Source organism: Podarcis melisellensis, assembly GCF_964234715.1.
Source record: "Podarcis melisellensis genome assembly, chromosome: 1".
Classification (NCBI taxonomy): Eukaryota; Metazoa; Chordata; class Lepidosauria; order Squamata; family Lacertidae; genus Podarcis; species Podarcis melisellensis.
Window position 1 is genome coordinate 129,873,620 of NC_138528.1, and position 23,158 is coordinate 129,896,777.

Sequence of the window (23,158 nt, forward strand, 5' to 3'; positions counted from 1 at the left end):
TTTGCTCTTTTGTATTGTAATAATGTGAATGAGGGTGGAAGGTGGAAGACTTCCATTGCCAACAGTATCCATATTTTTCCTGTGCTACGTATGTATACCAAGAGAGACACTGGCCATGTTTGGATGTAACTTTAAACCATAGTTTAACACAGTGAACCTTGGCAAGCCGCAAGATGACACGCTCCTCCTTCCCCTTCCATTTCAGTCAGTGAAAACAAAAGAAGTTCATAAACTACGGTTTGAAGTTGGCTTGTTTCTACCAACCAGAGTTAAAATGAACTACAGTTTGTCTTGGCAAGCGGTGACTAAACTAAAACAGAGACAAAATTTTCTGAGCTCTGCATGGCTGTGCTGGAGGAGGAGAGAACTCACAAGCCTAAGGCTTGTTGTGAAAATTAAGCTTGTTATATCCAAATCAGCCCACTATTTCTACCAGTAAGCAAAGGTAAGGGGAAAAGAGGTTATACGGGGCAATTACTTAATTCACAGAGATCTATCTCCAGTCTCTGTCATGGGATCACTGCAATGAATGTGTTTATGGAAACGCAACAGAGTTTCAGGGATATGAAGCTGCAGTTGGTACAACTGATTTGAACAAATATTTGTTAGGGCCCAAAATACATGTCCTCACTCTCTGCCAACTTCAAGACATCAAAAAGCAAGTTACCTAAAGATAATGGCAACTTACCAGCTCCCTGCTGCTGGGCATCAGTATTATGGTAGCCTGAGAGTAAAAGACAAAAGATGGTTGCTAAAGGCAAATGCCGGTGTTTCCTCATTTTCTTTTTTAGGTGGGTTGGCTAGTTTCTCAAAGCTCCAGTTCTTAGATCTGAAAAGAAACAGAGATGCTGTCAGGAAAATTCCTACAGAACTTCAAATGGGAAAGCTACATAACTCACTCATTCCACGAACCAAGCACACATACCATAATGATTTTGAGTTGGCTATCAAGAACTGTTTTCAATCACGCAACGAAAATGAAAACTAGGCCATCGGTATCTACTTCTGGGCCACTCAGCCTACGATTGTTACTGGCACAAATAGATTCTGTCTTCTAGGAAGAGAAAGTCATCGGCTGAGCCGCCTTCCGGCCCAGAGGTGCTTGGGAGGGAGCTACAGCCCCTCAGAGCTCTGTTACCTCCCCAGCTTATAAAGTAAGATGCAAGGAAACCTCTCATGCTCTCCCTTCTCCCAGGTTCCCTCTTCCTCTGAGCCTTGTGCTGATAAGAGGTGACATGGCTGAGCTCCAAATACTGCAGCCCACTGATCATCATCCGGCTATGCTGGCACAAGCTGTGTAATGCCAAAGTCTGAAACAGGGTTGCGCTCCTGCAACAGCATTCTGTGCCTGAAGTTTAAAGGATTATCCCTGCCCCATTCAGATGGAGAAGCCTCATTCCAATTAGCCAAAAGAGTTTCAGCGTCTCAACTTCTCTGCCAATTTAACTCAGCACATGCAACACAACATGAAAGACAAGGAAGTCTGAGCTCATTAACGACAAGCAACATGTTTCTGTAACAAAAATAAACAGCTGTCAAAAACAAACCAGTTGGAAATAAAAAGAGTTCCAGATCACTTAAAATTTTGAAACTGTGAACTATCTTGTCAGTGAGAGCTGCTGAAGAGTGGAATGGACTCCCTCAAAAGTTGGTGGAGGTTTTGGGGCAGAGATTGGATGGTCATCTGTCAGGAAACTTTAGTTCTGGTTCCTGTTTTGCAGAGGTTGGACTAGGGTGCCCCTGGGGTTCCTTCCAATTCTTTGGTCTGAGAAGTTAAATCACACAGTCCAATGCATGCACAGCTAAGGTTAACGACTACAGAGCGCATCAATAAGTTCTTGCAGAATGTATCTGGTTTGATGGAAATGAGGAAGAAACCTCCAGAATCATAAGGCCTCGAAATCATTAGAACAGCTACGGTATATAGGAAGAAATCAGTCAGGCACTCTGCACTGGCCCACTGTATATCTGATAAAAAATAGGTTGCCATCTAGAAAACAAAGTGGGTTAGCATAGATCCAGAATGGCTCCTTGGCATGTGAGAGACCTACCTGAACCCAGATGCATCTCTTCCCCTCTTGGAACTACAGGGCCAGCACAACCTCTCCTTTGTGATCATTTCCCTTATGTGGTGCCACCACTCACTACAGCTGGAGTCCAGCTTAGCGATGTTCTTCCATCTGGAGTCCCCAGATCAGTGTTTCCTCAAACTTGGGTCTCCAGTTATTGTTGGACTACAACTCCCAACATCCCTAGCTAGCAGGACCAGTGGTCAGGGATTATGGGAGTTGTGGTCCAACAACTGCTGGAGACCCAGGTTTGAGAAACCCTTCCCCAGATATTGCTGGATTACCACCCCCACAAATGCAGATCACATCCATGGGACAACATCCAACGTCAAGCCACCCTCTTTGTGCCATGCCATCACCCAGCTGCCTACAATTCTGAATGTGCCTGGAGTCCTACTTGTAACTGGAAAACTTGTATTACAGTACTTACACAGACAGAATCTCTTCAGACAACTGAAAGTGCAAAGGGGCAGGAATCCCAGAAGTGCATCATGCACCCCATCCCCCCAATTCTGCCCTCACATGTTCTTTGGCATGCCTGAACAGGCCTGCAGAGTGAGGAAAAAGTGGTGTAGAAGGAAGCTTCAGTGCGACCACTTGACATATACACCTTTCTTGACTTTCTACTTGCTTTCATAAGCACATAGACTGAGGTTTAAAGAATTTGGGTTGCAATCCAGGATACATTTACCTGTGAGTAAATCCCACTGGGCCAATTGGGGTAGGTACAATGGGCTGTCAGATGATGATGATGATGATTATTATTATTATTATTGCTGCTGCTGCTGCTACCTAGGATTCTACCCAAGTTTAGACCTACTCAAAGCAGGCCATTAAAGGACATGACTAGGTTCATTGATTTCAATGGGTTTATTATGAGCAAAACTTAGTTGGATGCAACCCAAAGTCTGGAACAGGAACTGAGGCAATTCGACTGCATAGGGAAACAGAAGGAACATATTCAGGAATAAAAACTCCAGGAGGAAAAGAAAATGAAATGCTTGAAGAAGTTTGTGCCCTCCAGGCTTCCTTTTGCCACCCGTTTCCTCTTTCAAGCAGAGTAGGAATTACCCCTGATCTTCTTGTGTTCAGAGGCGAATCTGCTTGGCCCGGAGGCTCTTTTTTCTGCAGGCATTCTTCCTCTTGCCTCCATAAACGCTTGAAAGTATTTGCAGGCCAAGCACTTCATCTGTTGGCTCTTTAATTATACAAATATGGCAATGGACGCAGTTTTCTCCTTTGAAGGAGAATGCATATGCAGCTGTAACTCATGTAACGCCGTCCGTTCCCTCCGAAGAACAAAGTTTTGAGGGGGGTGGGGGATGTTCTTCCTTGTGATCCAAGAACACAGCTGAGGAATATATTACACAAACATGCGCTGATGCAGTGCCAATAAACTCAGATGTGAAAAGTGATGGATGTGGCGTTTCGCAGGGAGGGAATGCTGCCATTCAGGTCACAGTCCATATGGTGGGGGCTACTCCAAAGCAAAAGGCCATAAGGACAGGAATTGCTGGGCAAGCGCCAGCCCAGGCCTCCTCCCAGTTGCTCTCCACTGTGCATACATCACTGCAGCTGCACAGCTGTGGGTGGGAAGGTTCGGCTGGAGCAGAAGTCATGGCGAGATCCGAAGAGAAGGGAGATCCAGACGGCACCCAGACCAGCTCTTCTCTCACATTTCAGCCCAGTTTAGTTTTGCTGCTCATTGTCTGGGTCTAGGTACTGTAGGCAATTCTTTTCCTCAAAGAATTGGCACTGTAGTTCACCCCCCACAGTTATAATTCCAGCAACTCTTAACAAACTACAGTGGACAGAATTCTTGGAGGGAAGAAATGTCATGAGCCCCTTGGAGGTGACATGGAGGCGCTGGTCAGATCTCTAGGAGGAATGTGAAGACCTCAGAGATGGGGGAGGCAGAAATGGCACCCCAATAAGTCTCTGACCCTGGTGTTGTAAACAAAATCTGCTCTTTTTTCCCTTATGGGGTCTCCAAGAGCCCATACAGAGTCCTTAAGTGGGTTCCCTATCGGTAAGAGAAAATAACAGAGGCCAACCAGAGAATATTGAGAAGCAAAGCAGCTAGTAAGCTTGATCTTTATTAAACTGTTGCGACAGGGTCCTCACTCAACACATGCAGGAGGGAGGAGCAACCCAGAACAATGGCGTACAAGCCCTTATATAGACTCTTTGAAATTGCCACCCTGTAAGCTTAAGGCCACCCCCCAATACATCATACATACATCACTGAATCCTGTCTGGCAGGAAACCTGTTGATGAATTTACCTGGAGAGCCTGGCTATTCTTTTGTGATGATAAATACTTAATTCCTGAGTCCAGGTCACAGGCTCACCCTAAAAGGTAAAGGGACCACTGACCATTAGGTCCAGTCGTGGCTGACTCTGGGGTTGCAGTGCTCATCTCGCTTTATTGGCCGAGGGAGCCAGCGTACAGCTTCCGGGTCATGTGGCCAGCATGAATGACTAAGCCGCTTCTGGCGAACCAGAACAGCGCACAGAAACGCCGTTTACCTTCCCGCCGGAGTGGTACCTATTTATCTACTTGCACTTTGACGTGCTTTCAAACTGCTAGGTTGGCAGGAGCAGGGACTGAGCAACAGGAGCTTACCCCGTCGCGGGGATTCGAACCACCGACCTTCTGATCGGCAAGTCCTAGGCTCTGTGGTTTAACCCACAGCACCACCCGTGTCCTTATTCATATCCAAATGTACCCTTAAGGCAGGATTTGTGAGCATAGAGACAATGGGGAGGTTTTCGCATTTCCTTCCTCCTTGCAGATAGACATTTGAGGTCAATTTGGGAGAGTCAAAATGGTTTCAGGACTATTTTCCTGTACTATTTCAGACACATGGCTTACATGCTTATGCATGTGTTTGCCTTGTAAATTTATGAACATTTAATTTATATATTTGAGACCTTAAATTCTTATAACACTGGGGAGAGGTCCAGGGACCTGGTGGCAATCAGGATTCAGGGGCGGGACCAAGCAGGTTGTCAGAGGGATGTCCCACTCTTCGACATCAGGCCTTCCTAGCCTGACACCTCCACCTGGGAAGCAACCTCTGGGGCACCTTCTCCTTTTAGGGAGGTGTTGATCCCTTCTAGGAGGCAACTGAGAATTAATCTGATGCTTGACTCTGGCCCTGGCTCCATGGACACAGAAACGGCAGCACCAGCGCAAACAAAGGCCACAGAGCCCGCCCGCCCAAAGGAGCGTTGCTTTGCTTGCCCATTCTTGGGACTCCGGCTGCTTGCCACCCACATGGTTGTGCCCACCCACTCTTTAAAAGGATAGTGTGGAGGGGGGGCGTTGTTTGTTGGGTCAGTTGCTTCATAATGTGTCTGAGCCTCCTACGTACCTGCTGAACCCGGCAATCTCTATTTTGCCTTAAGGGCTGATATTTGAGCACAAAAGCCTTGGGCAGAATTTGAGCTGGGAATTGGAGTTATTAGTTCAGCGGACAGGGACAGGGACAGGGCAGAAAGCGTGATTTGTGGTGACTTTAAAGGGGTTGACAGCATACACACTAGGAGTATTCATGTTCTTATCTTCCAGAATCATCTTCCAAAGCAACTAATCTATTCCCAACTTAAGAATGGAAAGCGAAATGCTAGTGTAATGGTTCTAGGGGTTGCTCGTGCGTAAGTTGTCGCCACTCCTGGCTAGGTTACCTGGTTGAACCCTTTCTGTCTGGACAGCCTCTCACCCATGGCTGTCTCAGTCGCTGGCAGTATCCGTCAGTGGGCGTTTCTTGAACTTCTTCCAGCAAAGAAGTTCTTTGACGCCAAGTCCCCTCCTACTCCCCCTGTGCGGAAGCGGGCAGCGGAGGACCCGTGCTCTCCCCGCTGGTCTCCGGCGAGGAGTCCTGGAGCCCCCTCGCCGATTCCCCCATCTGCCCCCCTTCTCCACTGGTGTTACGCTGATTTCCTTCCCCAGCAGATGGGCTGCCTCTCTCCCTACTGGGACCCTCTCCGGCATCCCTCTGGAGCCTTCCCTCCACCTCTGGCTCCGATGGCAGTTCCCTGACAGCTACTGAACAACAAAAGAGGTTTAAGACACTCTCAAGGCAAACCTAAAAAATGCAGTATAAGCACAGATAATTGGGACACACTGGCCTGCAAGTGCTCCGCTTGCAGAATAGCCTCTACCAAGGGTGTCATGGACTTTGAAGAAGCACAAACTCAGGATGAAAGGGAGAAACAAGCTAAGAGGAAGGCATCTTTGGCAAAACCTCACTCAACTCCTGCCTGGAAACCTATGTCCCACTGTGGAAGGATGTGCAGATCCAGAATTGGCCTCCACAGTCACTTGCAGACACACCGTTAAGACCATATTCATGGAAGACAATCTTACTCGGCAACGAGTCATCACTGAAGAAGAAGAAGAGTGTCCATTGTCACTTTATATTATTAACTAAGTGGCTTTTGAACACCTCAGGTTTGCTGCCATCTCATAGAACCATAGAATTGTAGAATTGGAAGGGACCCTAGGGTAATCTAATCCAACCTCCTGCAGTGCAGGAATCTCAGCTAAGGCACCCATCACAGATGGCCATCCAACCATCCAACTTATCCTATAAGTGAGCAATCCAGTCTCTATAGCAATCCCATCCAGAGGAATGTAACAGTTAAACTAGTAGGGATGGAGCAGTTTGGCTATTATTTTATCGCCTTGACCTCTTTTGTAATTTCTCTAACAACAGACAAAGAGATCTGCTGGTTCAGATAATCCACCTACTCCAGCATCTTCCTTCCTACTTGTATAGCTTCACAAGTAGGAGAAAGGGAAACAGATTGGTCCTGCTGTTGCTTCAAAGAGGCCCAAATGCTTCAGCCTTTCTTCTTAGGGAAAGTTCTCCAACCACACAATTATTTTGGTTTCCCTTTTCTGCAACGTATACAACACCGTTTTGGAATGGGATGACCAGAATTTCACACAATATTCTAAATGTGGTTGACACCATATTGTATGATGTAAAACAATGTTTGAAAGTTTTAGTTCAGCCCCCTTCCTAATGACCCCTAGCATGATCCACTAATCTATCCTCCAAGAGCAAATATCATGCTAGCTTGGACACTTGGGTTAGTTAAGTGACAGTGGTGACAGTTTCCTGCGGAAGGGAGAATGCCACTCAATGCAATCCATTGCCTTTTTGAGCCATGTCTGTTTCTCCCAGAGTAGCTCCTCCAAGTTAATAAAGTATTAAGAATCCTGCTGGATCATACCAAAAGTTATTTGAATTGAGAGACCGATCTCCAATGTAGGTAGCCACATGCCTCCATTAAGCCTGTAAGAAGGGCATGAAAGCGGTCACACTCCCCTGTGGCTTATCCCCCATATCTGATATTCTTCTTCTTCTTCTTTCTTTTTTGGCAATCACTCACAGCCGAGAAAGATTGTCTTCCATTAACACGGTTTTAACAATGAGTCCGTTAGTGACTGTGGAGGCCAATTCTGGATCCACACATCCTTCCACAGTGGGGACATTGGTTTCCAGGCAGGAGTTAATCACGGTGTGGATTTGCCAAGCATGCCTTCCTCTTAGCACTTTTCTCCCTTGCATCCTGAGTTCGAGTGTCTTCAAAGCCCACAACACCTTTGGTAAAGGCTGTTCTCCAATTGGAGCGCTCGCAGGCAAGTGTTTTCCAATTGTTGGTGTTTATAAGGATTTATAATAGTTGCCTGTTGGTTTTTGGTGAGTTTTATTCAAAGGGTTGAGAGCCGCTCATTAATGCTGATATGGACTTCTGACAGGAGCTTCACAAGATTGTTTTCTATAGCAAAGTCTACCCCATGTATTTGATGTTCTTGTTCTGATTGACCTTTCCAGAAGAATGTGTAGCCTTCTTTTTCTTCCTTCAGTTGCCCCTCACCTGCTCTTCGAGTCTTCTGAAGCGCTGCAATATCGATGTTAAAACGTCACAGCTCTCTTGCAATAATGGCAGTTCTGCGTTCAGGACCCTCGTTATCTGTGTTATCTGACAAAGTCCGTATATTCCATGTTCCAAAGTTCAATTGTCTTTTAAAACTGCTAGGTGGTGACCCCACTGGGCGCGGTAATCTAGTCAGTGGAAAAGGGAGGCAGACTATGTTTAGAGCATCTTTTCTAGCCCCTCCCACTTTTCAGAGTGAGCAGAGTGGATCCTAAAAAGGGCTGCTCAGTCATGGATACAGCTGCTGAGCTGCTCAACTGCTTTGTTCCTTGAGTCAGAGCGACTGAATCTGTATCCACCTCCCATGTGCCGGTTCATGACTAGGGGCTTCCAGATTTCATGTTCCTGCCCCCTTTACCATTTGCCAATCACCATGGGACTTTTTTGGGTTTGGGTTTGGGTTTGGGTTTGGGATGGGTTTTTGGAAGACGCCTGTGCATGAAATTGTTTTATGTGTGTAGATCAGTGCACGCTGACCAACGCAGTCTTCGCAAAACTACTGGACATGGCATGAAGCAGTCCCCTTTCCACTGTAGGCTTCCAGCTGCTGGTATTCAGAAGTACACTTCACCTGAATATATTGAGGTGGGACCATTTTACTTTGATTCCTCATAGTCACCACTAGTCTTATCCTACAGAAATCTGTCTCATCCCATTTAAGACCCTTCTTAGACAGCGCTCATCACCACATTCTGTGGCAGGAAATTCCACTAAGGGGACATTCTCAGTGGTGGCATCCTGACTTTGGAATGCCCTCATTTTCCAGAGGTGACTAGCACCAACACCAAGGGAGTTTCAACACCAGGTGAGAACATGGTTATTTGCCCAAGCATTTGTCCCTCCACTGGCTGATGCATACTGATTGGTCTTATATTAAACGATGCTAGAGAGGGGGAGCCAAGCCTGTTTTGTCCCCTGATGCGATATGGGCACATTTTCTGGATTGAATTAAAAAACAACAGGCATGCAAGCTCACGCCCAGCCCAAGCTCAGTTCCCAGGTCAGACCTGATCTGGGGGCGGAGTGGAGGAGAGACAGTGGTCGAGAACTGCCACCTCTTTCCTCAGCTGGGTTGTGCCACGCACAGATCTGCCACACTAGAGAGAGGCTGCAGTGCATGAGGAAGCTGCCACTTCCTTGTGCCTGGCCAAGCAGCTCTGGCGGAGAGAGAAGAATGGGTGGCAATGCTGCTGCGTGGCGATTCACGCCCCCTCCCACAGATGGAGTAAATAAAGACACCGGACACCAGAATTTAGGTTAATGGGCGAAAATGGCCACAACTTTATTGATTACAGGTAAGAGCGGTATTGGCTTTAGGCATTGGCCCTAACAGACTATCCGGTCTAACCGGGAAGGGTTAAGCACCAACCGGGGGAGCCCCCGAGATGCACATCCCTAGGTGCTCCCCAAGGGGTTACCGCTTGGAAGCGCACTTTAGGCCCTAGCCTCCGTAGGTTTCGGACGAGGCGACGCCCCCCAGAGTCCTTTAACGAACTACCCTTCAAGATTTGGGGGAGGTGATGGCGCTCCTCCCCCACGACTTCATTTGCATAACAATACCCCTGCCAATGCCTACCGCCAAAACCAAGAGTGTTGTGACGTTTTGCTACGAGGTAGGTGAAAAAACCAAGTGGCTTTTAAAATACAGCCAATTAGCCAAGTGGAAAAACTCCTACCAGGCCTCTTGCGGCGACCAGCCGAAGCCCATAGCAAAGTCTGAATGCAAACCTAGAGGGAGAGTGGGTGGGAAACTGCAGCTGCTGTAGGAAAGAAAAGGGGCGAGCCAGGGCTGCCCCAACCTTAAGAACACCGAGTAAGCCTGCCCCTAGCGCCAGCCGATTGGCTGGCGCTGAGGGTGATGAATATTAATGAGACTGGGGAATCCCTGAGTTCCACAGGGCTGGAGCCAGCCCCACAAAATTGTAGACGGGGGCATGAGCCCGCAACCCCCCCTCTTTAGGTCGGGAGTGGCTCTGCCACTCTCCTGGAATGTGGCATGAGAATGCACCATCTGCATCACTTTGCGAGGTCAGCCGCTGTGGGCCGGGCTTCCATGCGCTCTGCCACTGGTGGCAGATGAGACGCTGCCTCTTGCACTTCTGCTGCCTGATGCAGGTCCTGCCCTCCTGCTGTTGATGCTGGAGCCATAACTTGTCCCCCAGTCTGGATCCCTTTGTGTTAAGTTGTGGGTGAATATATCAGATGACACAGCGATTCTTCAAACAGCTCTCATTTATTCACAGGCCAAAACAGAACTGAACTGAAGGGTTCAGCCAGCCTGCTTATATAGAGCTCCACTAGAACGCAACAGTAACCACTTTCTGTAACTATCCAATCACTGAACATCACTTTCAATCCCTTATTTGCATATGCTGGCCCAGGGTGAGAACTTCAGTACATAACACCTTGCTTCCCAGAAACCTTGGAACAAGTGGAAACTTAAAAGCCTGAAGCCTCTTAAAGGCAAGGAGATTTTCTAGGCAAGCATCACATATTTGTTCACAAAATTACTTGGGGCCTTTACTTAACAATGGCAATAGCTTTCCTTCCCATTCATCACAAAGAGTAGTTTATTCAGTGCTATGAGTAGGTTTCTGGAGGAGTTTCTGGTCTGAGAAGGGATATTAATCTCAGGCTATAATGCAAATGTTTACTCACCCACTGCACACATTAGAAACTGTTCCTGATGCTACAGTGTTTGTGCTACTAGTATTTAACATGCTCAAAAGTATTTAACAAGCACAAAAGCTTGATTCTGAGTGGGGACTCAGAATTTAGAACATGGGTAGGCAAACTAAGGCCCAGGGGCCAGATTTTATTTAAAATGCATCTCTGGGTTATTTGTGGGGCATAGGAATTCGTTCGTTTTCCCCCTTCAAAATACAGTCCGGCTCCCCACAAGGTCTGAAGGACAGTGGACCGGCCCCCTGCTGAAAAAGTTTGCTGACCCCTGATTTAGAAGAATAATAATGTGGGTGGAAATTCTGTAGCTCAAACTATGAAGCAAAACCTTCCATGAGATAGCTGCCGGGCTGTTTCATTTTTCCCCTGCCTCATAGATCTTTTTTAGGTCTGTGGCCTTATCTCTGGGATGGTTACCGTGCGCCAGGGCTGTGAACATATCAATTGACACTGGGAGTGTGGGTGGTGCTCACATGAATGAATGCTCCTCCATACATTTCATTTATTTTTATTTGTAAGTGAGCCTTCCACCTGCAGGGGTTACAGAGGGCTGCCACAGGGCCAGATTTTCCCAGACATTTCTCCGATTTCTGCCTGGACACTGCTTGCGGCTGCAGTATTCCGGATATGTCCAGGAAATTACGGATCTAGATAGGCTGATATAATCAAGGGGCGGGGAGCCAAAATTTAATTTTTTCAATTCCATACAGTAGTTTGTGTGCAAGATTCATTAGTCTTCCAATTTAGACGGTTAAATCCTTGGCCAGCAATCTCCTCAGCCTGTAGTAACTGATTTCCTGGATGTTTGTCCACTGAGATCTGGATCATCTACAGTTGTTCATTAATACTGATTAATTATGCACAAGGCCATCAAGGGATCAGACCCCTCAGTCCACATAACAGCTTCTTGAATGCATCAAGATGACAGATGTTTCTCAGATAGTAGTAGATCAGTTTCAGTTAAAAAAGAAGTGTGCATCGGTTTCCCTGACAAAATTAAGTAGCCTGGTGTGTGTGTGCACGCAGCACAGATCCATTGTTTCTTTTTTGCATAAAACACTTACTTTGAATTGAGGCATATACTGCTGGCAAGTGTCTAAGGATACTCATGCACAGAAGAGTAAGGCAAAATAATTTGCTGATATCCCAGGGTATTACACCTATACTTTCCTATAGCTTTTACAACGCCATACACAGCATGATTGCGATTGGATATGGAATTACTGCGAAGCTCAAATTTCACACTCTTTCTTTAAAACTGTGAGTTTCTAGGCACCACACTCTTTTAGATTACAGTGGAACAGAAACCAGAAAAAGATCCATTAAAAACCTATGTCAACCTGTCCAAACATGATTCATTTAGGATTGTGCAGACACCACCCTAATCCAGATTTCCACAGGTCTGCTGCAAGAGGAACCATGCAGGAACAAAATCCACCATCAGTTACTGTCAGGGAGAGGCAAACGGGAAAAGATTCAAGAACAGAAACTAGCACTTATAGAGAGCCTAAAGAGATCATTAGCAGCCTGTTGTCTGACAGCGAGTCTGACACAGGGAGGGAAGAGGATGAGCCTGGAACAAGTCATTCTGTACGCAGAGGAAGTCAGGGCCGGGGTTTCCGCAGACTTGCATGCTGGGTAAAGAAAAGGGGGGAAAGTAGATGCGGCAACTGTGCCATAAGGGCCAGACGTAAATTGAAACGCTGAAGATGTACTTTTGAACTTTGTCAATAAATCAAATAGATTGGAACTGGCCGCGAACCTTAGCTATGCCAGCTTGACAGCATAAAGCCTCTGACAGTTACTGCCTGATCACCGAGAACAGCTGTGCGAGGGTCCAAGCTTGGGACCTGTCCCATATCAGATCAGTATGGTGAATGGGACCTAGTGAAGTACCACCGATCAATCATGGGTTACCCACAGGATGGATACAGCTAATGAAATCCCACTGTCCCCTCTGGTGCAAAATATGGTAACGGGCTTGATGCAGGAAGTCCTGCCTGCTCAACTTCCCTGGCCTAGCAATCCAGTTTGATAGCTGTGTCTCATAACCCAGGGGGAAAGGGGAATAAAATGTTACAACATTCAAACTGCTCTTTGAACATATAGCACACTTCGTGCTGATTTTTTCTTTGCTCCGAAGAGATCACATGCTGCCCAGCCCTTTGGATTTCTACCACAACTCAACCTCAGGCTCAGGTCATTTGTATGTTCCCTCTTGCAGTCTTTGCATAGAGCCCAGGTCAGCCACTGGGGACCATCGTCTTAGATCTCCAGAGAGGGTGAGACTGAGGAAAGAGATTTTATCCAAGTGGTCTCCATAGGCTGCATCAAGGTACATTTAGCTAGAGCCCTCTGTTGTGAAAAACCAAAGCCCAGAGAACAAGGCTTTATCTGTTCAACAATAATAAGAAAAATAACCCATTTCTGCAACCTCACACGTTCCTTTCCCATCTCAAGACACAAAGGCCAACACTTCCTGGCTCTAATATGGCTCCTTGCAGTACATTTCTCAGTGCTTCTGTGCCCATGCCAGGGGAAAGTGCAAATAAACCCGAGGAGGGAGGAAGAAGGTCAAAGAAATAAAAGTGGCACTGTCATAAAGAAGACTTTTATTTATTTGTTTGTATTGTAAATGGTATTTATAACTAGGCTTTGCCTGTTTTCTGCCTCTGATGCCTTCAACGTAAGCTAGTAAGGGGCGGGGGGGGGGGATTATTTATGGAAAAAAGGAAGAAACTCCCTAAAAACTCAACAAGTCTTTGTATACAACCACATATTTTACCAACCACCCTCCCTCCACCCATGCCACTCAACATCTTAATGTGGAATACAGAACATTAGGACCTGGAAAAAATGATGGCGCTCCAACGCTGGGCTTCTGAATCAGAAGGGAAAAAACCAGGTAACAGAGCTCGTTTAGTCCAGGAGAAAGTTTGTTGGAACTGGCAGATGCAGAACTAGATTCCTGCACAATCACGGGGCCAGTTGCCCCCTTGTATAGGCAAAAGAACATTGATCTGTGGCCCAGTCACACTTCTGCAAAATCCCCCTTGAAAAGCATGGCAGTTACACCTACTGCAGTTTTGGGCTTGACCCTAGGAAAGCCTGTGAACGAGGTCAGACCCCTTCAGAAAAGGAGCATCATTTCCTTGAGAGCACAACTCTATAATGTATTCCTTTGCCCCTTTCTGCGGATTTTAGTGCTAAGTCAACTCAGATACTGCTTTCAGTGACGTACTAATTAATAGATTTGATGTTCATTATTAAAATCTATTTCAGTGATCTCCATAAGCTTTGTGGCAACTCCTGTCTACAAAGATTGTGACAGTTCTCTTAGAATCAAAGAGTTGGAGAAGGCCTAGTCGCAAGCTCCTGCTTCGACACATAGGAAAGCCTTCAAGTCTCTGCTGGAAGATGCCAGGGGAAGGAGAGACCACAGGGCCTCCCAGGAATTGGTTCATTTCTCCAACTTGGTTCATTTCTTACAACTTAAACCCCTTCAATCTATTCCTACCCTCTGAGGCAGCAGAGGACAAGTCTTTGGCCTCTTCTGTGTTACAGCCCTTCAGGACTCAGTGTTAGAAAATCAGATATATAAGCTAGGCGCCAAATGACTCCTTAAACCAGGGCCACAGTTGCCATTTGGGGACCAGACAGCTTGAAAGTCGTATTTTTCAAGACAACTTTCTGGTTTCTGAAATTCATTCTGATTGTGCAGATACCAGTACCAAATAAAATGGAACTATTACTTCCTGCGACTTGGAAATGATGCTTCTATTCATGGAACCAAAAAGCACATAAACCTTTTTTTTTGCAGGCACATCACACTGCTGCTATGTTCAGTTAGCAAGATCATATCCACATGTATTGATGTTACTAGGAAACGTACATCCCTATCCTATATCTGTGAGGTGTCTCTGCCTAATTGCAGAAGTTGCATTTGTCCTTGCTTAACTTCATGCTGTAAATCTGCACCCTGATTTTCATCCTATCCATATTCATTTGTTTTATTTCTGCCTACCAAGGTCTTGGCTGCCCCTCCTGGGCCTTTTATAAGTTTGACAAGTTTGTCCTTCATCAAAGTCATTGATAAATAAGTTGCAGAGTGGGGTTGCCAACCTTTTTGGACCTGTGGGCACATTTTGAATTTTGAGAAAGTGGTGTGGCCACCAGTCACAAAATGGCTCCCAAGGAGGAGACAGGGCATTGCACCACAGAACACAGAGTCACCGCTGCTTACACACACACACACACCATGCCACCTCAGGCAGCCTTAGGCTTACCATGGGAAGTCAACTATGTCCAGCTGTCCTGACTGTGAAGATCACACCATATTTATTTCTCACATAAACACAGCCCAGCACCAGGAAAAATGTACAAGGGGCCATGCCCCACTCCTTCCCTCACACACAGTAGGTGCATACATACTGACCACAGGCACACGTGCGTCTGTCACTTGCTCGCTCGCTCACTCACTCACTCCTTTATGTGCACTTCATTCACATGGACACTTCTCTCTCTCTCTTCCTCTAACTCTCTCTCTTACAGACCACATATTCACATGCAATCTTTCCTCACAGACCACACATACATGAGCAGCCCTCCCTCCCATGCATGCAGGCGACAGCCACACATCTCCCCTTTCGAGGCACATGGTCACCCACAGGATGGCAAAGAGATGTTCAGGTAAACACTGGAGCATGCTAACTGGCAAGTTTTGCCTCATAACTCAGATTCTAAAGATGCTAGCAACTTTCTTTTGGGAAGGAAGGAAGAAAGGAAAGGAAGGTTATGGTTCATCCTGGGGGCAACAGAGAAAGACTTTGCAGGTGCCATGGTACCTGCAGTCACCAGACTGGCAACACTGTAGAGCACCAGGTCCAAACAGAGCCCCGTGGCCCCATTCTTGAAACCCCCCTTGCATTGGATCAGAATTTCCAACAGGCTGTGGGTCCACATGACAGTCCTATAATCTAGCCCGCATTTAATTGCTTCAATAACCAAAATATCATGGGGAATATATTACCCTTTCAAAACAAACTTGCAGCAAATTTCAGAGCAGGAATTTGTTATGCAAAGGATATTATTAATTTGTTGTGTGGAAAAACAGAAGGGTTCCAGAACCAGACCTGATTTCATGCACAAGTTTGCCACTAATAAATCCAACAACAAAAAACAGTATATCTGCTTCCCTTCAAACCCCAAAGCTTTAGAAATATATGGGACTCTATGGATCCAGAATGGATTGTAAGTGGCAACAAGGCCTTTAGGAACAAATATGTATGCCAAGCAGCCTTGGTTTAATTGGTCCACCACAACAAGAAAAGCCTGCCCTCCTTTTTTTGTTCACTGTTCTGTACATTCCCCACTTGTGGCGCCTTTGAGTCTGCATTCTACTGACCCACCATCTTTTTTTTTTTAATATTTATTAAAGATTTTATCAATACAATAAAGAAAACAACAACAAAAAACAACAAAAAAGAAAAAAAGAAAAAAGCACTTACACCCTATACAAAAAGCATACCATAACCGAATCAATTAGACAATAACCATATTCTCTTCGCTTTTTGGACTTCCTCACATCTCTCGTTCCTGCGTTCCTGGTTTATAAAACTTTAACCAGCAATTTATCACCTTGTTTCAATTCTTATTTTATAATTTTCCAATATTGTGTCCCTAACTTTAGATACTTTTATCTAAAGAACTATCTAAGAACTTAAATACTTAATTTAGTCATAATATTTATCCAAAATTTATCTTTTCTTAAATTTCACTTATCTTCATATTCTTTTCAACTAGCTTAGTGGTGCCATGTTATTTACAATCTTGCATCTTTCTTAACACTCATACAATTTGCAATGTTTTTGTAAATAGTCCTTAAATTTCTTCCAGTCCTCTTCCACTGCTTCCTCTCCCAGGTCTCTGATTCTGCCAGTCATTTCCGCCAGTTCCATATAGTCTATCAGTTGCATCTGCCATTCTTCCAGTGTGGGCAAGTCTTGGGTTTTCCAATGCTTGGCGACAAGTATCCTTGCTGCTGTTGTTGCATACATAAAGAATGTTCGTCTACTGACCCACCATCTAACCCCTGCCCACCAAGGCACATGCCCAGCCCCACCCACTTATGCAAAAGAGTGCCCTGTTATCTTTTGCATGGTATATCAGGGCATCTTCAGGCTCTAGGAGTTTGGGGAAGAAGAAAGTATTGATCCTCGCCCACAACACTGGAGGGGCCTTAAGGGCAGAGTGTGCAAGCACTGCTTGGGTGGTGGGGCCACCACTGTAATTGTTCACCTTTTCTCCTAAGAATGAATGGCAGTTGTGTTTATATGTGTTAACCTCTGGGACACCATTGTAATGGGGATTAAACAGACCCCTGCTAATCCCACAGAAATCAGTAGGAGCCACTGAGAACTGACTCATAGCCCCCCTCTGGGTTCTGTTGGCTGGCCACACTGCAGCAGGCTCCCCAACCTGCAGGCTCTGACATGGCTGGATTACAACGCCCATCTTCCCTGACCACTGGCCATGTTGGAAGTTAAGAGTCAAAAGCAGGCATCCTCAACCTCGGCCCTCCAGATGTTTTTGGCCTACAACTCCCATGATCCCTAGCTAGCAGGGCCAGTGGTCAGGGATGATAGGAATTGTAGTCTCAAAACATCTGGAGGGCTGAAGTTGAGGAAGCCTGGTCAAAAGCATCTGCAGCACCTTTGAAGAGTATGGCAGAGGCTCCCCCTATATGCACACTGGAAGATTCTGTTGTTGTCCCCCACACCATGGGATGCAGTATGAGTGTGAAAGAAAGGAGCCTATATGCATACACTTGTAGGTGTGCAGGTCCCTTTCATGCTAACATTAAGCATGTAGACATCAAATCAGTGTACAGTGGTACCCCTGGTTGCGAACGGGATCCATTCTGTACGGGATCAGTGTACAGTGGTACCTCTGGTTGTGAACAGGATCCATTCTGGAGGCTTGTTTGCAACATGAAAAGAGCGCAACCCGCAGTGGCATGCCTGCGCTTGCGCGGGTTGAAATTTGCTGCTTCTGCGCATGTGCATGACATCATCTTGCGTTTATGCGCGTGACTTCATATTGCGCTTCTGCACATGTGCGAGCGGCAAAACCCGGAAGTAACTCTTTCTGGTACTTCCGGGTCGCTGCGGGACGTAACCTGAAGGAACGTAACATGAAGCGGACGTAACATGAGGTATGACTGTATATGATGAGATGAATGGAGTGAAAGAATGGAGGGTGGAAAAGTGACTAGCCCCAAAATGTTATAAGGGCAGAAGGGAATATTGAGAACAGGTAGCCAGGTAAAAGTTTTCCTCTGATGTGTTCTTCATTGTTCTTAAGCTACAGAGAAATCATTCCAAGGAAGTATACTAAAGCAAAGCAAATAATAGGTGTGGCTGTTGTCACTTGTGGGATGAAGTGGAAAGGACATTGTTCAGGCCCAAACCCACCCACCAACTCAACAGGATCAAGTATCCCGGTCCACTGGTGAAGAGCCTCTTCAGCCCCCATGAGAGGTTCCCACCAGTGGTGTAGCATGGGGGGTGCAGGGGGGCAGCCGCACCAGGCACAACATCTGGGGGTTAGGGGGCGCAAATCCATGGGTTAGGGGGCGCAAATCCATGGGTTAGGGGGCGCAAATCCATGGGTTAGGGGGTGCAAATTACTTGCCTTGCCCTGGGTGCTGACAACCCACGCTACGCCACTGGTTCCCACTCCCCTCTCCATAGCTGGGGGGCCCGGGGGGGCCACGCCTCCATGTCCTGGCACATGCAGAGGATTCAGGAGATGGAAAGCTCAGTGGGGAAGACAAATTCAAGCCAAGCCTGAATCTCCAAATTGCCAATTTACATATGTCAGCTTATTTCATTTTGAACAAATTTTAAACCATAGACAGCCTGGTATTTCGACACTATAGAGCCCACACTTGAAGAAATAAAAATCTGACCAGAAAGCAAACAAAAGGAAAAATAATAATGCTCAGAGTAGTTTTAAAGTAACTCAGAAACAAAAATGGTTGTTAAAACTTGGCCAGTAATCAATCCCAGCAGTAAGGTTTTTAGAAATTTCCAGACGTGGGATAAGGACATCAGACCAAAAAAATTGCAGCCCACAAACAAATAAGGTATGAATCAGCAAAGCCTGTGGGAAGGCGGGGAGAGGAAGGATTCCCCGGATCCTGTGCAAGGATGGCCAAGAGTTAGAGTAGTGCCTCTGGAGGAATCGCAGGGGTCCCTGCAGCTAAGCATATCGTGTAAGGGGCCTATGAATCACTGCAGGGGAAAGAACCACAAAGAAACTGACAGAGCTTCTCTCCCAGTGCCAGTGAAACCGCTGGAACGCATGGGATCTGAGCCATTCCTGCCTTAGTCATTGAGCATTGAGCTGAAGGTATAGGCAGAAAGCAGTGTGTGGCCAGGGATATCTTTCTCACCCTGGGGTGAGGAAGTGAGTGCTACTCAGAGAAAACGGCATAGGCTTCTCAGAGATCCGTCATAGCAGAAATCTCCCAGAGGAGGAGCCCAGGTTTAGTTTTCATGCCCTTGGCAGTTAGTTACACAGTTATTGCTGACCTCCTTTCCACATGTTTCTGCAACGCTTTTGCAACATTTGTATATTAGCCTACAGTCAAACCTTGGCTGTCAAACGTAATCCGTTCCAGAAGCCCGTTCGGCTTCCAAAATGTTCGACAACCAAGGCATGGCTTCCGATTGGTTGCAAAAGCTTCCTGCACTCAGCTTCTGAAAAACATTCGAAAACCGGAGCATTTACTTCCAGGTTTTCAGGAGCCGAAACATTCCAAAAAGGAGCCATCCGGGAACCAAAGTTTGACTGTATTACCACTACTCTTCTTTTCTGGAACACACTGAGCTACTAAATATATATATATGGATCGGATCCCATGCTTCCTTCATAGCAGCCTCTATAAAACCAGTCACAGTTACATAAAGTAAACTGCTATCCATTCATATAAGAGAAATAAAGGCTATTTTCTGCAGCTACTTTGGGCTGCATTTGTTCTTTATTTTCAACTGGAAAAAGCTGCAAATATGGCAGAAGTGGATGCTCACAGTGGTGATGTTGCATTCATCACACGGGGGGGGGGGGAGTAGCTTTTAACTGACAGGTCAGTCAGTCTACAGGGCCATGATAGTGTTGGCTTTGAATTATCTACAATTCATGGGAGCAGCGGGGGGGGGGGTGGAGTGCAACATGAGCTCCCCACAAGCAGAGTTCTTTGTGATTCTCTAGCTTCCTAATTAGGACAGTACTCTGTCACTTTTAAACTTCAGCAATATCCGAAGACACATTTTCCTCCTGCAGTATCATTATTTTCTCTGCTATAAATGTGACATTGGCAACTGGGATCCCAGGGGTGACATCACTATTATGTAAATATCGAAAGCAAAAATAAGCAAGCAAACTAATTTGTTGAAAGTTCCATTTTGCATGTGCTCATTTACTTTGCAACCGAGGAATAGTTCCAAGAGAGGCACCAGGAATAAACGAACATCGCTAGTGGTGCATTTGGAGCTATGATTACACTCAGCATTTATAGAGCGCTTCCAATGTCCAAAGTGCTTCTCATACAACCGTCATGTTAAGGCAGCGCCATATATTTGCATATCAAGAAATTGCTAACATTTTAAAGCAAGAGATCCAGATTCTGTACCTCAGCACACTTGTTCCGTTTGAACACAAGAGCAACATTTTAGGGTAGGGGTCATGTAACGAGCTCTGGGAGCGGAAGCCTTGCACAAGAGCTTCCGTTTGTAGGAGGGGGCGTTCCCTCCTCTCCCCCCACCCGCATGTCCTCCAAACCTCCAGAAAAGTGCACAGGGAGACGGGGGGTTGTTCCATCTTACAAGCTGCAGCGCTTGCACAGACAGAACATTAGTAACAGCATGAGGTGGAATGTCGCCCTTAGTTTTGTTATTTGCCAAGGCCTTGTATTTGGCACCAAATCTGGCAGAGTTTTGACATGCTGAAGTTTGCACCACCATTAAATTTTGATACCTTCATTTTGAAAAGGGTTGCAAAATACACATTAAGCTGGAAATCCTGCATTCATACACTTACAGATTTACTGTGCAATCTCCAGCCTCACTGTTTAAAGAGGAATCTACCCTCATGCTACTGTACATGTATAAGATTGCAACCTTAAAGGGGAATAAGACCATAGCCTTGAATTTCACATTTTCAATTCATTTTAGTTCCATTGCAAACATTCCCAGAGAAGTACTTAGCTTAATTACGATTTCCAGCTTGAAGGAACCTTTAAGAGGGACAAAAGGTTAGCAGATTCTTATCCCACTAACATGATTAGGTGTTGATGGGTAGATTTCTTCTTAATACTTGCAGAGCTACATGGTCCCAGAGCTCAGTTTGTAAGGAAAGAAGAGGAGTTGTATTTAGTCTTTGAACAGTTAACAGAAAAGATGTGTGATCATAGTTGGAAGGGACCCCAAGGGTCATTTGGCTACTTCTTTTTAGCAGCCAAAGGGTGTGTCCTTGTCCTATGATAAGACTTCCAAGTCCATTATGGAATATGAGGATTATGCTGAACCCATGTCCATGTGAGATCAGTGCCATGGAGGGATGGCTGAGATAAAGGCAATTCCCCTAAAGTGCCAATCCTTTAGAGATCCCTCCTGCCCCCAGAACACTTCACAGAGACCCAAGCAGTTCCCTGGTGCATTTTGCTTAACTCTACTTTCCCCTCTTCTTGTTGCTTCAGGCAGCCAGACAAGACACCATTTCTGCTCTGTATACACTGTTTGTGCCTTCTCTGGCATCGCAGAGTCACTGGTGAAGGGATGCCCAGGCTCTGCCCTCTTTGGGCATCCAGGACTCCTTTGCCTCCCTATGGAGGCCAGTCCTAAAGGGCTCTGTCCTTCTGCCCACAAACCTTGGCCGCATTCTGGCTTCGTAAGATAGACCTTTTGGGTACTGAACCTGGCAGAGCCGCCTCTTAGGGAATCCTCTCCTGACTCAGGCAGAACCCGGCAGCTGCATCAAACAGCAGTCACTTGTCTGTCCGTGTATTTTGATTTGAATCGGCTTTTCCTGAGCAAATACCAACCTTCCTCCCCCCCTCAGCACCTTCTCTCCTTTATTTGCAATCCAAATAAAGTTAGCCTGATTCGAGAGCCAGTGTGGAGCAGTGGTTCGAGGGTCAGACCCGGTTCGAATCTTCCAGGTTGGAATCCTCCACTCGGCTGGGAAGTTTGCTAGGATGACCCTGGGCCTCTCAGCCTAAGCTACCTCACAGGGTTGTTGTGGGCATTCAATATATTGTGGGCATTCAATGAGATTCATGAAAGCCACCTGGAGCTCCATGCAATAAAAGCTGGGATATAAGTACCATCGATAAGAAAGTAAGTAAGTAAACCAACTAACTCACCAACCAACCAACCTATGCAGGTCTTACACCTAGACAAAGCAGGCAGCAAACGCAGGGAAAGTCAGACTTGACAACGGAAAGCAAAATCAGCCGCGAGACGCAACTTCCCCGAGCAAATCTGATCCTCCGACTGGGAGATGCGTCGGAAGAGAGAAGGCGCCCGACCCGGAGGGCTGACTGGGCAGCCCGCTTCTCCTGCAGACCCCGGAGCTGCCTCGCCCGCCCCCCGCAACTCTCCTCCCGCGCTGGCCCCTCCGGCCAACCCCACCCGAGCCGGCGCTCCGGCTCCTTCGAAAGCGAGCCGCCCGGAGCGCCCCGCGCAGCCGGACCAGGGCGCTTACCCCGAGGAAGCTGGACGCGGGACTGGCAGGAGCGGAGCGGCCGCGTTGCGCGCCGGACTCAGCTCTCCCTCTGGCCGCCTCTTCCCTGCGCCGCGCGCCTCTCTCGCGCCTCTCGCTCTCTCTCTCGTCTCGGCGGCGCAGCGCGAGGGCGGCGCTCGGAAAATCCTGCCGCGCGGGCGGCTCTCGGCGGCGGAGGGGCTGGCGGGGCGGGGGGGGGGGGGGCGGGAGACGCGGCGGGGACGGCGCCGCCTCCAGCGATGCCAAAGGGGCGAGCAGCGGGCGGGAGGGCGGGGGGCCGGCCCAGGTCCGCCCGCGCACCCGGCGCCAAGCAGCGCCCAGAATCCGCGGGAAACGCCGCTCCCCCCCCCCCCGCACGTGTTTCTCCTGTCAAACTTTGGTTTCGGCGCCAACTTCCTTCTGAATTCGAGACTCGGGGAAAGGAGAACGTGAGAATGCGCCTGAGTGAGAAGAAGCCCTGAACTCGAAGTTACCTTGGTTTTCTGTCAACGTGCTATTACCCAGAACCTTGCTGGCGAGATCTCTCGGCCTGCGCGCCCACAGCCATCAGTGCGCGGTGCAAAGCAGACGGAGAGCGAGGCAGCTCCGGAAAGAGGGCCGTCCTGGGGGGGGGGGGCTGGCTGGAGGAAACGGGCCCTGGCTGCTGCTTCGGATTGAACTTGGTTCGAGAGC

At 47.1% G+C, this 23,158-nt stretch overlaps 1 protein-coding gene across 1 annotated transcript in view; it reads right to left on the reverse strand.

Annotated features, from left to right (window-relative positions):
* Window positions 1–22,632, reverse strand: part of COL6A3 (collagen type VI alpha 3 chain) — a 110,360-nt gene extending 87,728 nt beyond the window's left edge. The window contains exons 1-2 of the mRNA XM_081899488.1: window positions 22,469–22,632; window positions 689–829 (exon numbers count right to left, since the gene is read on the reverse strand). Coding sequence (XP_081755614.1) covers window positions 689–779 — 91 coding nt within the window. The 5' untranslated portion in view covers window positions 780–829; window positions 22,469–22,632. The remainder of the gene's footprint in view (window positions 1–688; window positions 830–22,468) is intronic.
* Window positions 22,633–23,158: the final 526 nt, after the last annotated feature.